At 42.8% G+C, this 19801-nt stretch overlaps 1 protein-coding gene across 1 annotated transcript in view; it reads right to left on the bottom strand.

Annotated features, from left to right (window-relative positions):
* LOC119010535 (vertebrate ancient opsin-like) overlaps positions 1 to 19801 on the bottom strand; it is a 63426-nt gene that overhangs the window by 7813 nt on the left and 35812 nt on the right. The window contains exon 3 of the mRNA XM_037082725.1: positions 10766 to 10999. Coding sequence (XP_036938620.1) covers positions 10766 to 10999 — 234 coding nt within the window. The remainder of the gene's footprint in view (positions 1 to 10765; positions 11000 to 19801) is intronic.

The following is a 19801-nucleotide window of genomic DNA, read 5'->3' as shown; positions in this document are numbered from 1 at the left end:
TGTGTTCCTGTAGGGGGGGGCACCAGATTGCACAAAATGCTGATTTCTGCCTAATGTTGTTTTAAATTATATAACTGTACAGCGATGTCACAAATGTGATGTATGACTGGAGTAGAGAAACCATTAAACTTGCATATACGTATATATGTACTGGGGAATCATTCACATAGAAAGTCTTCTAATATTTGTCGTCTGTTAAATGCATAATATAAATAATTCAAAACTAAACTGAGAAAATGTAGATCATCCCAAAGATGATAAAATAACAAAACAAAAAAAAACTCCACACTAATTTCTACTTTTTCCGATAGCTCTCACAATCATCTAGGGCGGCGATGCCCCTGCAAAATAGTGTTGGGGGAAGCTTGGTTTTCACTTTGGGAGGTGAGCCCTGTCTTAGAAATGGCTAAATTGCAGTTGAAAGGAAAGGCAGCAGCTATTGTTAGAGTATCTTTCCAGTTTCAAAGTGTAGGTTAATGGCTTGGAGGTTCCATTGTTTTCATATGTATTGTTGGAATTTTGAACACAGTACATGCAGAAAGTGGAAGGAAGGAGGAGGAGGAGGGGAGAGGCGAGCGATGACAGGCTTTACAGCAACAGTCTACCGCCTATAAGTAAGACTGCCATTCCCCAAACAACATGGCTGTACCTGCAAACCAATGACAGGCGAAACAGACCTTTGTTGTTTTTTGGTTACGCTGAGGTGATAAAACTACTTGGTTGTGTTTTGAATACCTTGTGGTCTGGGTTAAACTAACTGCATTTAGTTATGAAACGTCAAATATGCAAGTTCACTAATGTTATGAAGGCGATGTTGGGACCACCTATCCATCTCTGATCTTGTCCTTGACCAAACTTTCCTGCTCTTTATACTACTTCACCACACTTCCTCGCTTTGCTGCCCTAATAATGACACCCCCCACCTAACAAGAAGCCCCAGCGTGGATTGTGATAAACTGCTTTCACCGTCGACCTACAGTGTGTGGTTTTCTGATGAGGACAGGCCGGCATTAATTCGACCTGGTTTTAAAGGTGTACGTCTGCATGAATAAATGATGGGCTCGGGACTGAGAGTATTGATGGATGGACTAGCATCTTGTTGGTTAGATGTGTTAAAAATAACAAAAATATAGGACGTCGCCAGTCTTACCATTTTACTTGAGTACTCTTTTGCTTAAAAAAAAAAAAAAAAAACCTGTCTGGAGCATGAATTTTTTCACCACGCCATGAACTCATCTCGTGAGTATTTTGTATTCATTCGACTCGACATTGAACTTCTCCGGCTTATCACTGTCTGTCAAATACTTGCTGGGTAGAGAGAGAGAGAGAGAGAGAGAGAGAGAGAGAGAGAGAGAGAGAGAGAGAGAGAGAGAGAGAGAAACGCCTCAGGACATAAACAGAAATTCTCCTCACGGTGCATCTCTGCGCTGCGCGTTCGTCCCCTTTGTCAGTCTGTTAATAACCTATAGGTCACCTAAGAGTGAAGGCTAGCAAGTAGGGGTGGAGAAACGAGACAATCAACACATCTCTGCGCTCCTGATGCACGCTCCCTGCTCTCCTCAGCTGTCCAAACAACACGCTGAGGAGTGTTAGAAGGACAGGAAGGGGGCGAGACGGGGGGGGGGATGCAACAGACAAGTGGTAGCGGATGAAGTTAGTTAAGAGACAGAGGCATCCAGGCTAAGGTCGAGAGAAAAGTGAGGGGAATGACAGATGACTAGATAAAGCGTGACAGGGAGATGGGAGTGTTTTTGGAGGGAGAGGGTGGGAGATGACTCAGGATGGGTCATCTCAAGACTGCTCACATCAGGCTGGGGCGATGCTTTCTGTGATCTGGGCAGATGCTGCATGGGTGGAGGGCTGACAGCGAGAGGGTCAAATGTCAGGCATCATCTCAAACAATGAGGCCTTCAATATTTTTTTTAAAGCACGGGGCGTCTGCAGGCATCCAGGATTCTTCTGGCTTCTCCGTGACTGCACACAAGGAGACTTTCATTAGCAGTTCAAACACGTTGCCTTTGCAGTTTTGGTTGTTGTGTAAAACTCCAATATGGTCCCGAAGAAATGCACTGGCAGCCCCTTCTCGCATCCCAAGTGTCAAATACAACAGCCTGGTCAGTGACCCTGCATATCCAAATTTGACACTGCATTGGTGCGTTTCCATTACACCTGCTGGTCTAGCTCTACTCGGGTTTGATGTGCTTGGCTGGTGTATTGGTCAGAGGAGCGGCTGTAAAAGCTTTTCTTACCCGCAGCACGATCGAGAAGAGCCACGCGGAAAACACATTCAATTTTCTACAAATTCTTCACATTAGAACTCCTCCATTATTAAGTTTTCATCAGCTGGAAGCACATATGATGGTGAAATACAGCAGATCTCTGAAAGAACACTGAAGAGAGACTAAAAACTGAGCTAAAAACGTCTTTCTCTCAGGTTTCCTGCACAAAGATAGGTTTACTCTCACTACACAGACTTGTTTGAGGGAGAGAAAGGGGTCGACATGAGCCACACCTCACAGCTTGAGGGTATGGTGGGCACACTTTGGACCTACTACAGGGAATGTCCCAGGCTAGGCTTGGCTCAATTTAGGGCAGTAAAATGGGGAGTGGAAATGCACATCAGCACAGTTCACTTTGACCTATAGCGGCCACAGGTACCAGTGGAAAAAGCCCCATTAGCCTAATTTCTTCAAGTGCCTCTCCAGTGCAGTGGTGCAAAGCGCAAGATTCAAAGTCAGGGGGGTTCAAGTTGGTAGGATGGACTTTTGCTATGTAGACTGGGGTTCACGTCATGTCCAAAACTTTGGTGACAGATGATAGCATCGTGACTGGGTGTGGAAGTGACATCGTCAAAAGGCTCAGTCGCTCTCGAGCGAGGATGGGTCGAGGTTCACCACGCTGTAAAACACACGACTGTCTAAAAGATATTACTAGCTTGGGAACACTTTGTCACACTGTTGCCACTAAACAGTGTTTGTTTGCATTCTGTTCTTATTGACATTTCACACAGTGTGCCGGCTTCTTTGGAATCTGGGTCGAACTCAATCCATGGTTATATATATCCTCACTGCAGAGCTGGGTACAATAAAAGGGAGCAGAACCAACCATAACGTTAGTCTACTCTCACCTCCGGTTTAGTGTACCCTAGCTTCCATATTGTTATTTATAAGTGAGTAAGTCGCATTCATCTGAAATGCATGTTTAATGTTTTTATACCTCATTAAGAATATGCATTAACTAACATTAGTATGGAAACCTAATATTCGGGTTGGGCGACAGATAGAGGAAAAAGGCAGCTTGAGTTTACCTAAACCTAGTAGTCCAAAATGTCACTGTTGGGTGGATATCTAAGATGTAAAATAAGCACAGCAGAAAGGTCAGATGTTTAACTAAACATCAATAAATGTTACAGTCTCAGCTAAAAATGACAACTGATGTAAACATTTTTTTGCCAATTTCACATAATTCCGCAAAACAAATCAAGCACCAGTTGTGTTTGAGTGTTGCGGCGTCACAGTGCTTCGGTCTAGGGATCCCACGCTTTGAACTGAATTCTTTATGACAGTAATATCGAAAACTTTGCATTGTTCTCAACACAGCAGGGGAAGAGTTTAATCGAGGACAGTCAATCACTTCAATACATTATACAGAACACACTTCAAGGGATCTAATTGAATTGAGTCAATGACATGAAGTATTAACTTTCTTTTACAGGAGTCAGCAGATAACCCATTACTTATTTGACAAGTATTTGCCTTAATTTGATGCCATGAACTCCCCAGTGTTGTGAAATCTCCAGCAGACCACTGGAGGTAATAAAAAAATGAAAAGGTCTGAGTGCTATAGGCGGGAGAGACAATGAGCGCCTCGTGGGCATGTGAACGGAATGACAATCATCAGATACCCTCTTGGGATTTCCTGGCACATTCTCAAGCCAGTGAAGGGCTGCAGTGTGTTTATATCGTGTACATCAATCATTTCCGCACACCGCAATCAGTGGCTGGAACTCTCACAGTTAAGATTTCGTGCAACGTCTTGTTTCCGTGATGGAAAGGGCCATTGACAAAATACATCAGTGCCTTGCCTCAAACATGGCTCTTCAGAGAACAAATCTGTCCTCTACCCTCCTGTTTCAAGTGGCCCGAGGAGTGAGAGGATTCTGACACGGTTAAATGAGCGAGGAACCAAACAGAAATCCAAACCTTGGTTCCTGATGACGCAGTAATGCTTCACCAGTGCCGATGGTTTGTGTTTCCTGTTACAACTTCTTCAAGGGAGACCATGATTACATGCAGCCACATTGGTGAGCAACATATTTGCTTCGGCCGTCACCTGAATGAGCTTTCATTGCTCGGGGGAGAGGAAAGAAAAACCTTGTTATATCTGCTTGCCGGGACACTCCCTTTGAAATTCTATTTAATTTCATCAGAAAATGTACAAAGTTTTGAGTCACTATCAGCTCTTCATCTTGGCCTTTGTTCTAACACCTCTGTACCTGATGAAGAGCCAATCTGGGCTTGAAACGTTGTTTTTTTTTCTCCCGCAATAAAACAGGAACTCTAGAGGGAGCTTCCAACGGTGCAATGAGTTCTGAGGGGGGAAAAGCGGCAATCATTTCATAACCCTTTTTCATATTTGCTGCTATAACTCGTCAACACGGTCATCCCTATAGTCTCCAGCTGCAAATATAGGTCAGATTTTTATATGTTATACTTTGGTTAATACATTTGTACAAAAAAAAATGTCAGCACGATTACACCACCCTGCAAGATATACAATACACAAATATTGTGTGTAATGCCAAAGGGTTACAATTAAAGTATAGCTCGACTTTCGTTTTCCAATTAAAAGGATGATCATATAAAGATAATAGGCATTACAGATTTGAAGTAATTCAGCCTAAAGGGTCATAAAATCATGTCACAAAAGCACTTCCCATTTAGGTCAAATGATGATTGGAGTTCTGACAAGCAGCTGCAATGATACCCCAGTTGTAGTCTGCTGAGCATGAAAACACACTTAATCATTGTTAACACAAAGTGGAGATGCAGAAGTGCTTAAACACATCCAGTCGCCTACGATACAGCACATAGAATCACTTTGGACAGTTTCCTGTCATGTCTCTCATCTACTCTCAGCAGACAGTTAGTACAAACCACAGTGTATTCAGCAGAGACAAACAGGTGATTCAGAGTAAACTTACCCACAATTCCTGGGTGTGTCCATGCAGGTTCCTTACGTCCACTTTAGACCTCTTGGCTCCGCCGATTTGTAGATGGGACAAACGCACACCAGCTGCTACTTGTATCTGTACAGCATTTTTAGTCTTCAACTCGCCTCAACTCACAGTTTCCATAGTAACGGGCTGGGAGGAATTGAAGACTGAAAAAGACATACAGGACATTCGGTGTCCCTCTCTCACTCTCCCGCCGTGGCTTCTTTTCTCACGCTGTCATGAGGTAGATGATGTGTGGGCCGAAATGTCCCTGTAACATGAGTTCATTGCTGCTGTGTTGGGGATTAGAGAGGGGAGGGAGTGTTAGAGGGAGCGCACTACATGCATGTGCCTCCAGATGACAGGAGAACATCTGGACCAGGGTGTAATTTTGTGCTTTATTTCCAGCCTCACAATAAAACAGCTCTTGAGGGTAACCCAGTGAGGGAAGTTTAAACTCCGGAGCAAAGTATTACACTTGGATGGCTTTGGAAACTGTGATAAGATTTGCTCTCCAATATACAGTACGGTATATAATTCTCTGTATAGTACATGAAATCCCTTTGACTGAGTCCAAAGGGAATTTTTTTTCAAAACCTTACACAGCATTTTGCGCTTCACTTAATACAACCGAATGAGATGATAAAGATTACATTGGGGGGAAGAAGTTTTATCATCCGGCCCCAGAGGGAGCGGAGGACAATCTTTGTTATCTTCTGTTATTTTTTCCCCCCACCATGATGAACTGCACTTCACAAAGCAACAAAACATCTTAAATCTTATGTGCAAATGTTTTGTTCCGTACAAACAGTTTTACTTGAGAGACGAACTTGTTAAGAACAAAGTGAAATTTGAGTTAAGTTCCGGCCCACCTTACATCCCAACTATAAATCCTAAATCGTGGTCATTCGCATTGAATATCTTGAAACTGGCAATAGACAACTTTTTTGCGATGACTTATCATGGAACCACCCACGTATAGATTTGGTCCCTATAAGCCTGGCTTTCACTTTGCAGTACAGATTTGCTTGATTTTTTCCCCCTGAAAAACCTGGAACCATAACAGGAAGAGTCATTGATTTCCCTGGTCACCATCCCTAGGCAAGGGCGGAAAAACCGGATTAACTTTGGAAACTCACTGCGAAATAGAGGCAGCAAAAATGACAACAAGGAAAAGCCGAGGTAAAACGAGACTGGACGGAGAGTCATTCATTCGATGGAGAGCACTGGTGTTGCGTCAAAATCCGTTCCCCTGCTGATATGTGTTTCCTCCTACCACCGGGTAAAGAACAAAACCCGTCCATTTATCAGTACAACTGAAAGAGGGTTTCCAGGAATTCTTGCAGTTGCTTTCTACAATAGCCAGGCTGCTAGCGGTAGCCATGTTGCTAATGCTGTCTTGGGAACAACAATAATGCCACAGGGACATGCTAAGTGGGGGGAGATGAAAAGTTGTCTAGTTCTGATTAGCATTCAGTCTGTGTAAGTATACCTTCTCTCAGCCAAGGACAAAAGTTATCCTTGGATTTGTGCTATAAGTCATAAATAGTCATAAAAAGTTCTTCAAATCTGCTTTGGGAAGCCCACATTTGTCATCTAACAACTTTGGACTCCTCTACTGAGGTGTTACATTTTGAAGCTGTGCGTGAGCTGAGATAATAAACCAGGTGGAAACGCAGCAAATAGTTCCTACATGAGTGAACACAGTGATATTCTTTTGTGCTCTTATACAACAAGCTGGATGTTCAAAAAAATTCCTCAACAAATGCAGTGAGACAAAAACGTTCGGAAGGATGGGAAGAAATACTTTGCTGACTTTATTTAACCAGGCACTTACATCCACACTCTGTCCATGATGCGGACGCACTCAGATTTCAGTCTCTTCTCTCACTGCAGAGCTCGGTGCACACCCAGAGCGCCGGGAAAATCTCAAACCCTGAAACCCATTTTTGATTACCCATTGCCTGCATGTTTGAGCATAAGGTATCTGACACACGCCGCTGGTTGCTTGAGAATGCTGATGCTGCGCTGATGTCACACAGGAAGCTGTTCTGTAAACACAATCTGTCGACAGGGAAAATGCGTTCGTGTCAACATCCTGGACGAGGATCTGAGGATGGTGTTCATAAGTGAGTCAGGAAATTGGTTTCCCATTGATTAATGTATTCTTTAAATTAAATTAAATACAACACAGTGACCCCTCCATCTCTGTGCAAAAGTAGCTAACATTAATTTCAGAATGCCAAATTCAAAACGATCAGCTTCCAACACAACACAGAAATTCAATTCAGTGTCATAAAACAACATTTTTAGTTCATCAGAGTAACACAAACTATTTGCTTCACAGTTTCCTGACATATTTAATTAGGTCTGTGTGCTTGTGACATATTTTCCTCTGAATGGACAGTTCCATTTGAATGAATTTAATGAGCCTGAATATGTAAAATCATCCTCAATTTAACAAACAAACTGTGGCACCCTCACATTTATTGACCCTCATGTTGAGAACCAAAACTAAGAGTTTAGAGCCCCTAGGCAGTTTCTCTCTCTGCCCAGTTGGTAATCCAGCCTCGGTAAACAATGTTTTACAAAGGTGTTAAAAACATGACTAAAGCTTGAATTTGTTAGATCATTTATGTTTGTTTGGATCGCTTTTAGGACCGGACAGTTGTAGCCGCACAGCAGTGAACTGCTCCTGTGTAATGAATGTGATTGCAATGCAATCCGTTGTTTTGATAGAACACACCGGGAAATAAAGGCCGAGTCAAAACTTTCTGGAGCCATCCATTACACAGTACCTGCCACTGAGCCTATCCTTTTGAGCCAAAAATGCATCAGTGCTCCTCCTGGTAAGGCAATGTGTCTCATTAAATCTGATTTACAATTACCAAAGACCTTTGCTGGAAATAGCCTAATCTAATTTTTGGGGGAGAGAAACCGGGATCCATTGCAAGCATTGCTGTAGATGCTAATCTCCATATTGGCTGAACCTGCGGAATGAGTCAACAACCAACCATCAGTCTGTGGATTTAATTAAATAACGCAAACAGGCGAGAGTTGCGTGATAAATGTGACACCACTTTTAAGGTCTTCTGTGATTAATAATTTGAATACAAATGTTTAGACTTTCCTAGCTCTTAATCAATAATTCAGTGAGTATGTACAACTGATTCAGAATCAGCTGTGGTTCTCCACATGTTCGCCTCTAGAGGCACAACACGAGGAATAACTAATGAAACACGTCTGATGCTGGAGTTCACTCCCCGACCATGATTGCCTGACTGCCTGCATTTTATCCTGTCTCCTGTCTCTCTGGCCCTCCAGCCAAAAATGCATGAGTGGGGCCCGCACCGTCCAGGCCCGGAAAGTGTTTTGTCTGCCTTCCTTTCTACTCGTGACAGATGCACACTCATGTGTCTGCAGCTTTTTCCTCCACTGCCTGTGTCGAACTTTCAGGGGCCAGATGTGCGAAGACTCATAGGTCTCGTAGTGTAGATTCACCGCCAGAGGTGTGTGTATGAGAGAGAAATATGCGTACACATTCTCTTCGACAAACTTCTAAAGCGTTGCAAACTCGAGTGCGGCGTGGGCAGCATGTTTCCATCTGAACCCAAAAGAGAGTTGTAACCTGAACCCGTTCGGATTTTTACTTCCCAACTTGACTCAAGCCTGACGCAACGGATGCAAGCTGAATGAATGTTTGCCGCCTGAGAAGGATCAGCCTCTGTGTTGCTTTCAAAGCGTTGAGAGACAAATAAAACCAAATCCCTGCCCAATAGGACACAAGGTCCACATACAGAAGGTCCATGACTTAATATTGTGTAGCTGCACCGAACTGCAGTCGCTGCAGTATAATCGTTTGGGGCAACTACCGCCTTCAAAGTCATGGAGTCCACAGAGGCTGCTTGTTTCTTGCCACTGACAGGCTGAGGTTGATACAAGTTGATACAAGCAACATCACAGGAACCATTCCTTCAGAGATAGACCTTTTTTTTTTTAAATAGTACGATTGTTTTTGTTATCAAAAACATGTCACGTTTAAAGAGAAGTCTTACTTTGTAACCACTGAGATTTCGAGAGTCGAGCTGTTGCAGAGAGACTACGGTGGAAATGTTAGTCACAGCTGGAGTCAACGTTGAGATACTGGTGGAAAGAATTTATTTCCAAAGTCATAACTGAATTAGCCAATTTTGTAAGTCTAAATAAGCCAGACTTTTCCTTGAATGAGATTTATTAGCAGACGTTATTGTTGAACAAAATGCCCTGTCTCCATAGGAATCATTTCTGTAATGTTAGTGTAGGAAAAAGAACATTTTCAGCCTGTCACAACTTTGACAGTCGCGGCTGCCATAAAGGATTTTTATTGTAGCTATTACAGCCACGTTGCGACTGCCAGCTGAGGCGATCTACTGGAGCAATTTCATTCAAACAAAGTGGTCTTAACATACCAAAATTCCCCTTAAATGATATTCAGCAGTAGAGGTTTTGGTTTGATCTTTTTGTGCTCTGACTGGTTTGAAGCCGGTGGGAAGAAGCCGATGTCAGGTATTTCCATGCACCGATCAGGATTTTGTACCAGCTGGATTGAGATCTGATGAAAGTTCGGGAGCTTTTTTTTTGGTCACTGTCAGCCAAATCTGATTAAACCACACCCGCTGAGTTTTTAGACAGATCAGACCAGGGAATTTTGTGAAGTATGTTTACTTGCATTCTGTTGGATAATTTGATTAGATGACTTATTCAGATGTCTGTTAATTCTACGGCTTATCGACGGCTTAGCTTAGCATAAAAGGGAAAACCACTCGGCCTGGCTGTGTTGAAAATCCACCTACCAGATTCTTTAAATCTCATTATGTAACGTGTAATACCTTATTTGTTTAACCAGTACAAAGGCGAGTGTGAGAGTCACTGCATGTTAAGCTGAATACAAAAACTACTCCCTCAAATTTTTGTGACTAAATAAGCGACAATCAGGTGAGTAGGTACCAGGAATTTGTTAGGGTCATGTGAAATGCTCGGGTTAGGCGACTTAAGAATAGATTAGATTTGTTAAACATGGCATGAGAAACGAAATGCAAACTTGGATCAAAGGAGTGACTCCTCTCTCTCTCTCTGTCATTGGATAGATTATTATCTTATTGGGGGCCTGTGACACACTTAGTGCATTTACAAAAGACGACATCCATCATATGCATGTCAAAAAAAGTAACTGGTTATCTCTTCAGCGTGGATCTGCGTTATGCAGCTTGAGCTTTTCTCCTCAAATCTGTAGCAAATAGCTCAATTCAAATGTGAACAGAAACACCTAAAATAACGTATTCATTATTCGCACGCAAGTAATTCATTTAGATTATTCAGTGTCAAGAAGACACTGAGTAACGTCTGATAGGAATATAAAACAATGGCTCATTTCTGTTATATCGAACCACTGTGAGAACAACAGCGATGACTGGCCTCAGTGGGCAGGACGACCTCCACCTGCTGCTACGTGACGGCGAATGATGAAAGGCACTGACCTCAGCCTCAGCCCTCCCTCCCGCTCATTCTCACCTGTTTATTCATGAAGACGTAGATGACCGGGTTGATGACCGTGCTCGTTTTGGCCAGGACTGAGGGGATGATGCTGGCCTCGGGCGTGACCAGGCCCGGTGGACCGAAGGTTGCCAGCAGGGCCATGATGCCGTACGGCAGCCAGCACAACAGGTAGCAGATCACCATCACCACCACCATGAACAGCACCCGCTGCTCACGTTTCCTGCTCATCGATGCATTGATCCCGCTGACCTGGAGACAGCGAGGGAAAGAGGGATTAGAGGACGATGGCACATAAGACTTCGTTGAGTGACTTCACTCTGTTTTAATGACATGATGTGTTCAGACTAGGGCTGTCAAGCAATACATATATATTAAAAAAATGAATTTAGTGATTCTGAGTGAACCAGTCACAGCAGCATTTAGTCATCTGCCACCATCATGTTTCAAAGGGGTGCGATAAATCTGTGTATTTCTGTAATTAATACATCCAACTGGAATGTGTTGTGCTGACAGCATTAGTTCAGAGTAATAGTTTGTTTTTGTTTTTTAAACTTCTATTGCCATGAGACATCTTAATGTTCCCCTATGGGAGAGAGCTGTTGGGGGGAAATGTAGGAAGTAAAATGCAGGTGAGACATAAAATAAATAAGGTCAGACAGGGGGAAGGGAGTGATTGAAAGGCATACAGAGAGGTGGAGAGAGCAGGAAATGGAAGTGAAGATGGAGGCAGGGAAGCTCATCTGAACATCTGCAGAAGGTCTCTAATCAAAGAGGAGACGGAGGCAGTGGAGGAAGTAACTGTGCGCCTGAAAGTGCTTCCTTGTTGATCGTTGGATCAATGATCTCAGACAAAAATGTTAACTGAGTACGGGTGAAAAACTCTTGAAGTGGTCACACATGGATGAACACAGTCATCTCCAGCTTTATTTTTGAGATTTCGGCCAAATTAGAGCCTGACTGATATTATCAGCCAATATTTGCAGGTATAGTGATATAAAGTTTATATTTGTCCAAAATTAAAACCTTTTTTATTATGATTATCAGGCAGGTAAAGATGCTTGGTAGAGTTTATAACTATTACACTTCCGGCAAACTTTACCATTTCAGATAGTACTGTAGTTGCAGTTGTTTGTTTTTTTTGAAGGTTTTAAGACCAGTCAAGACCATGGCTGCAGGGACATCACTGTATTATGTTACTGTCTGATACCCTCGCCACATAATGATTGTTTTCTATGAGACATGAGAGGAATCACCTAGAAAATCTGATGCTCGCACAAAAATTGCATGTTGTCAGGTTGATGGTCAATCATGGAAAAGGGGTGTAATTCTGACTTTTATAACTGAAAATGAAACCCATTGTGTAAAAAACTTCTATCAATCTTTGGCAACATAACTGAAACAAACAACAATGTCAGAAGCATCTACGTACTTACACATCAACATCCATGTTATCATATTAAGTTTGACACAAACACACACACTGAACTTGAAAAACACCTGAAAAACACTCTCCCTAACCCATAAAACTTTAGCAGTCTCCATTTGTCTCGCTGCCTAACAGCCACATGTCTTTGGCTGTCACTCAACTTCACCAACAGGGAGACAAACACTGACGAGGAAACACTTTCAAAAAAGGCTCCATCAGTGGCAGGTTTTCTTTTCTTTTTATTCGCTTTGGGGGGGAGCTGACGTGATGGTGCTTTTATACGAGGGTAGATATACTGTGCACAAACAGTAGGTGTACACAAAAATGAAAAACAAGGTAAAAAAAAAAAAAATACTGTGAGTCCAGTGATCAGTTGTCGTTACGCTCGGGAATGCTAATTTTCACTTCCTGCTAACCGCTAAATGAAATTGCATTTGCATAAATCTACATGTATGGCGTATACAACATATAACGATACAGCATGTTTAGGGGCTCTTTTCCCGCAATTATCAGTTTGCGTTAAACTGTCCTGTAGACCCCCGTGCCGCCACTCACACTGCAGCATTTGCATGAATATCCACATTAATATGGCACTGAGCTTTCACCAGACGGGCTGAGTGTTTGCGTTACTGACATAATATGACTCAAAGCAAATAAATGATTTTCCAGCGTGGCAGATTAATTGAGCCATGCCAGTGATTGACAGACTCCAGCTCATTTCACGCCCCCAGAGACTCCCACCAGTCTGCAAATGGGAATTCAGGGTGTGTTCATGCAAGCGTGTTTAGACCACTGTATTCAAAATCTTAATTGTTTGCTCTCAGTTTGGCATCTTATAAGCTGCCACTTTAGTCATTTTTGGGCAACTTCTCCTAGATTTCTAGACATAAGTGGACAAAAGAACACTTCTCATTATGAACGAACTGGCATCAACCAGCTAACATTTGCTCGGTGAGTTTGGCGACTGGACTTCTTCATTTTTTCCTTTCTTTCAGTGTTTTTTTTTTTTTTTTTTTTTTTAAATGTTCTCCTGTTTGCAGTTAATTCTGTGACTTTGTGATATCACACTGCATCACAGAGAAGGGGCATACAGAGCTGCAGCACTGCACGGTACGAGAAAACTGATGCATTAAATCATGTCAACCTATTCAAGCAGCAACCCAAAATGAAATTATGAACCTGAAAATTAGCAATTAGTGTGTCTCCTTTAATATTTCAAGCTGACTTCGGTTATGCATGATCCATGTATAGGTATAGTGCCAGCTTGATAAGGAAAACGTAAGATTGCTGCGTTATCATGAGCAGTTCTTTGATAATGTAACATGAAACCTCACAAAATTATGTAGTTTAAAATGCTCCTTTTGCTTGGAATTAACATTTTCTTGGCCACTGTAAATAGTAACTTAGATAGTTTGCAGCTTATATTAGAGCAGCAAATGCACTTTTTCCTTTTTCTTTTTGGTTTTGGAAAGACTGCAAACTCTCCCTGCTTCAACATCATTACAAAACCAACCTCAACAAACCTGCCATTGTTAGTTTACTAAGCTATGGTTTGACTATAGCTGTTGTCTGGGGTAAGGGTTGAGTGAACACTCAATTATGGCAAAGAGTTGAGACAGTCAATGACACTGAAGCCACCGGGACCTAATGAATTTGTTTTGACTTCCCCTGACATCGAATCTCTAAGTTGGCGGCACACCAGCCGGACGAAAAGTCACAACAAGGAGATAATTAGATTTTTGCCCTTTTCGCTTGAAATAGGCCCGTATAAACTCAAACCATTTAGTGAATAACTTTAGATTCCAGGGATGTATCCATAACAGATATTCTGCCAAGAGCCAGGTGACAGTTCAGTGCCATCTATAGAAAGCTCTCCTGACACTTTAGTTAACCTGACTACAGGTACACACCGTTTTGTCTTTTATCACCTTCCTGTGTGTTGAAAGGTTTTAGCATCAAACCAAAAAAAAAAGTCATCCATCATTTGAGCTTTAGTTTCAGCTTTACCCGCAGTTTGGCTCTGTTTTCACCCGATAGACTCACTCTGTCGGCTCTGGAGAATAGGTGGCTAATAGCTTCAATCTTGGCTCTGATAAAATAAATGAAGTGGCAGAGATCACAGACAAATTGAGGAGATGGAGAGTAAGTGCTGAATGATTGCTGGGTTGCTGGTGAAAGGAGCTAGCTTATTAATTGACCGCCCGTACAGAGAAACAGTTTCATATGCTAAACAGCAACACCCAGAGCCAAAGAATTATAATTTGTGTGCCGCGTCCGTGTGACGGCACAAATCTGTCGCAGCCTTTTTACTAGGACTACGAGCTCGGTAATAAGCTTTAAAATAACAGGACTTTTTTTTTTCTTTTACTTGATGATGGACGACATGATGTCGAACAAAGCAGACAGTGAGTTGAGAACAGCAGCCGCACCATCATGACAAGCTGAAATAGAGATGTAGATTGCGGGCACTGGTCCAGCGCGGCACTGATGCTCACAGACTGTGGGACAGACACGCGGGGAAGAATTTGTCAAGAACTGTTTGACGGGAAATCTTTGTCAAGAGAGAATATCTTCACAGCGCTCACTGGCTAAATTAAATATCCGGTGGCTAATTTTCCTCTGCGGCGACAGAAGGAGCATTGTCTCCTCTCGAGTCCCTGGCGGGCTGTCAGTTACTTTGACAGATCATTTGGCCAGTGTGCTGCGATGTTAAAATTAGTTCTGAGGCAAACTGAAAGGAACAGCCGGGAAACACAAGAAAGAGTAAGGTGTCACCACATTAAATGGCTTTGTGCTTTCATTGTGCCTCTTCTTTTGTAGTTTGCTTGTCTTTTACCTGTCACATGAGAGCACATATTCTGCAAACGTACCACATATATACATAAGTGTGTGTGTGTGTGTGTGTGTGTGTGTGTGTGTGTGTGAGACCCACCAGAAATAAAGTATATTTTCGAGCCAGTAGCTTCTCTCTGTTTCATTACATTGGCCATTTATACCTTATACGTTATAAGTAACCTGCCTTAAATGTGCAATATGTAAGACAACCGCCTCAGAGACGTCTGTGTATGGAAAAACTGTGATTTCTCTCACATTTCTGTTTAATGTTTAAAGCAAATTCTTACTTATTGCATTTTTAAGGTATCATGACCAAAAAAATGAAATGGGAATCTACTTGTACTTTAAGTCATGTTACAACTAGGTATTGGGGATTTTTTTGTTTATTTGTTTGTTTTACTTTTCCTTGAGTAGTACTTGTTGTGATGGTAATTTTCACATTTACATTTCGCATTGTGCATCTTTTCTGTGAGTCCTTCTGGAGGCCTTTTTAATAGCAATTCTTCTCTTTGTACACTTTATCTTACAGTTATTATTATAAATTTGATTTTTTGTTGTTGTTGTTTTTTTTTTATTGTTATTGTACTTCAGGTCATATCTAAGCTGCAATGTTTAAACCCGCCACTTCCTGGCTGGGTCGACTGAATGTTGACAGACTATCAAAGACGGATAGTCGAACAACATCATACTGGACTTCCCGCTGCGCCCGCCACCACCAATGTAGACAAAAAAAGACATGTGACATGTAGTACGTGCGGAAATCAATATCCAAAACTGCTGAGTGTGGCTGCCTGAATAGGAAAGATGTGCTTGACAGTAATTTGACGTCTCTTGGCCTGTCTCGATGCTTGCATGCATGTGTTTTCTGCCAAACTGCTCTGTTCTTCCGGATGACACTGAAGTTGACATTAACAACCTTCCCTCAACACGTGTCAGCCATGTCCTCCCTCCGTGGGAAAAGGCAGTCGCTCTGTGGACTTGTACTGTCACACTGACATCCACCGCCGAAGTTTCCTGTCTGTAGGCGAAGCCATCTATTCTAATCACGGCGCGTCACATTTAAGAGGATGAATAATGGTGTGTGAAGCGAGGGAGCCGGATAAACCTGATTGTGTGCTGTGTCATTTGAGAACATTTGACAGCTACACCTTACTTCAGGCATTTAAGCTGTTCATACTTTAAGTTCAGGAGACGATCTCACACATGCGTGAATGGTGAGATCAGTTCCTTGACAGGCCTTGAAAATGAAGGCGAGGAAAGACGGGAGGTAAGCACACGCTGTCTTTCTTGGATGGGCCGCCTGGTTCATTATTATCAGCCTTTTATGTGTAGGCGAAATAGTTGAAGGACACGCAAGAATCGGCAGAATCACGGCCGAGTTTCGGTTCAAAAGAATATTTCACCAGCCCGGCTGCTGTTGGTGTCGCAGTGGTCAAGGCGGGGCTGATTAAAGTTTGAGCAAAGAGTCGAGCAGAGTCCTCAGTGAGGAGAGATTTGATGGATTTATGGGAGATTTATGTTTTTTTTCCTTTGGGAGAGTGAACCCACATACTTGTGTTGTGACTGCATTCCGGGCTTTGTCTAACAGTTCCTTGTCTAGACTGAAGTCAGGGCTCCTGCAGGCTTCAGGCGGGGGTCGTTAAAGTCTTGTCAGCGGTGATGGAAAAGTCTAGAAGAGGGGGAAAGTTCTGTCCTGACATCCATCCTTTTCAGTTTTAGTATCATATTTACTGTATGTTATATTTCAGGGAGGATGTTTCACAGCCTGTATTTGGCATTTTACAGCCTATTCTATATATTATAGTGAAGTGAAAAGTTTAAAAAGGGATATTAAATGATTTGACTGAAACCATGGTTCTTGCTTCATTCAGTGGAAATAAATAGATCATAGAAAATATTTGCATTTCATGAATTCAAGCAGAGGGGCACACAAAGAAAAATACTGAGGCGGACATTTCTATTGGTTCTAATTTGCCATACAAGCCAAATCAAATACAGAAAACTGGCAGAGCTGACTCAATTTAGATTGCTTGCTTGCTGTTCTTTCCAATTCCAAGTACAGTCGGCCATAAAATGATAGTTTATAAGGACAGTCTAGGTCACAAGGAATTATGTTTTTATTGTAAATCAAGGCTTGTCATTATTGTATTACCTAAATTTTGTCCAGATGTAGTCTTATAAAAATTCAATTCAATTAAACTTTACTCAAACTTTAAACCATCATGTCCTTTCTACATCATATTAGTTCAACCGCTTTCATATATATATATATATATATATATATATATATATATATATATATATATATATATATATATATATATATATATATATATATATAGGGGGAGACTGCATACTCTAGTGCGATGCATGCCACTATTTGTTTTTTTAAAGCTGAATTCAAGAGGTGGCCAATTCTTTCATATTGCAGCTGTAACAGTTTAAATGTGCATCTGTGTTGCTACTACTACTACTCACTCCAAAGCTCATCTTCCAGCGGCGTAAACACCAACACTCCCCTGGTGCACCAAGCTTGCAGTTTGGCATGTTAGGTTAATGGCAGACGGGGCTAACTAGCTAGCAGCAGCTACAGTTTGCAGGGGTTAGTGGTTATGCTAATGATATGCTGACCCCTGTTTGAATTTGACAGGCAGCCAATTCTTACCTAATGCACCTTCAATCAATTGCCACTTCAGCCAAAACTTCAATTCTCTGACTTGAATCCACATCTTTTCAGGGCTCACATGTATTAACAAATGCTGCTTCAGCTTATTTAAATGATATGACACACTCAATCTGAAATATTAACATTTTTCACCATGTAAATTTTCAAAACCACCTTTTGGTAATCTTTCAGATTTGTATTTTGAGAACTGGATCATCCTTATTTGTAGACGGGTGGTGAACAACAGCAGTTTATTTCAAAGCATGCGTGAAAAACTGTAATTGTGGGCCTGGGTCTAATAAACAGGGTGAAACTTTGGGCCCAATATGCCTTCTTGCCCAGTGGTAGACCTCTGTGAAGCCTTACGACACACTGGTGGGATCAGAAGCTTTTTATACCTGTGTGATCAAATAATGGGGTGAATGGAGCATCAAGCAGCTCCTTGAGGTTAAACAGACCCTTACCTTGCATTTCTTCTTCCTGTCAAATAGCCTAGCATCTGCCAGGATGGAGTTTAAGACAACAATAAAACTGAATTGGATTATAATAACAGTAAATGATCGAGGTTATCATTTAGATATTTAAGTCACACTCCGCGTCGCCCTTGGTTGAGAGGTTAACTTTTCTTGTTTTGGGCGGAGAGCGTAAATCTGTGTCGGATATCAGGCCAGCAGGCATCTGTGAGATCCCCGGTGTGGAGGATAAGTCACCTCCAGGAAAACTGGTGTGCAGGTGGAAGGAGGAGACAGACTGACAGCCGCGTCGACGCAGCGTTCTGGCAAAGCAAATCAACACGCGACTCTGACTATGTTTCCATCTCCGAAGCTTCACTGGAGTCACTTCACGCGAAACTTGTGGTTCCACACGCCCTGCACTACTACTCGCTCTGCATATTTCTGCTTTGTTATCAGCTCTCCAACTCGTGCGGTTTCATCGAGATGTTCCCCATCTCTTCCCCGTCTCACGTTATCAGAGGACTTTCTCGCCTATGTCCCCCTCTGCCTCGGTCTATTCTCTCCGCATGAGCTCTGCTGCAAATGCTCCTGTGTTCACTTGCGCATATCTATAATTGTATCGTGAAAAAAAAGCAGTTTGAAACGAAACTATGGCATTCAACACAAAAGTAATTTGGTCATAATGCCTGTGACCCAAGATTACACCACACCCGCACCCACAACTCCTGCTCTCCCCTCCACACACACACACACACACACACACACACACACACACACACACACATTAGTGCACTCTGAGTGTTCCTAATTAATCCACATAACCAGTTAATTTGGAGTCTTCAGGTCGGCTAACAGGATTACATGGATGGAGCAGGCGGAGCTGCCAGACCGGCTGCTAAAAATCACCTCAGCTCTGAGATGCTGGAGGCAGTCGGTGCTTCCTGTGCCTTGCCCAGCTGCTGCCTGCCCCCCACTACAACCCCCACCACCCACCCCACTCCACAACAGCACCAGACACTGGCTATTAGACTGTGAGATTGGTGGTGGTGGTGGCGGCAACGCGACAGGAAGCAGGCGGTGCGAGCCAGACGTGGAGGTGAGAACAGAAAGAGGGAGACGGAGGGGGAGTGGGGAGAGGATGTTCGCGCGAGGTGAAGCAGGAGGAAGGAGTGGGATCTGTGCAGCAGAGAGAGGCAAGAGAGGAGGAGAGGTGGGAGAGCGAAATAACGCAGGAGGCAGATTGATAAGTCATCTACGTTGACGGAGACTCCTGTGAGTCCAGCTGTTCAAGGCAAATCAGTGGTGCTGGTGCGATGAATCTGAGAAGGTCCCCCTCTCTTACTTTTGTCTTTCTATTCTAATTCTGGGAAGCTGTTGTGGGAGTTTGCCCTGCAAACCCTCCCAGGTGAGGCTTCCAGCTTGGCTGGCGCTCACCTTGGCTTGGGGGAAAAACCATGGCGGCTGCAGCGGCGTTCGCCTTGGCAGGTAAACGGACATGCTCCTGGAGGTCCTGAAAAAGAGACGGCTGTCATGTAAGCGTGCTCAGCAAAGCAAGCCGAATTAAACAGCCGTCCCCGTCTGTCTTTTGTTTAAGCGCACATACTCTTGAGACTCCTGGGGAACCACCGTATAATAAGTATCTGGATTATTTTTCAAGAATGCACGACCAA

Source organism: Acanthopagrus latus, chromosome 21, assembly GCF_904848185.1.
Source record: "Acanthopagrus latus isolate v.2019 chromosome 21, fAcaLat1.1, whole genome shotgun sequence".
NCBI classification, from domain to species: domain Eukaryota; kingdom Metazoa; phylum Chordata; class Actinopteri; order Spariformes; family Sparidae; genus Acanthopagrus; species Acanthopagrus latus.
The sequence above is the reverse complement of the archived record's forward strand: the minus strand, read 5'-3'. Positions and strand labels throughout refer to the sequence as shown.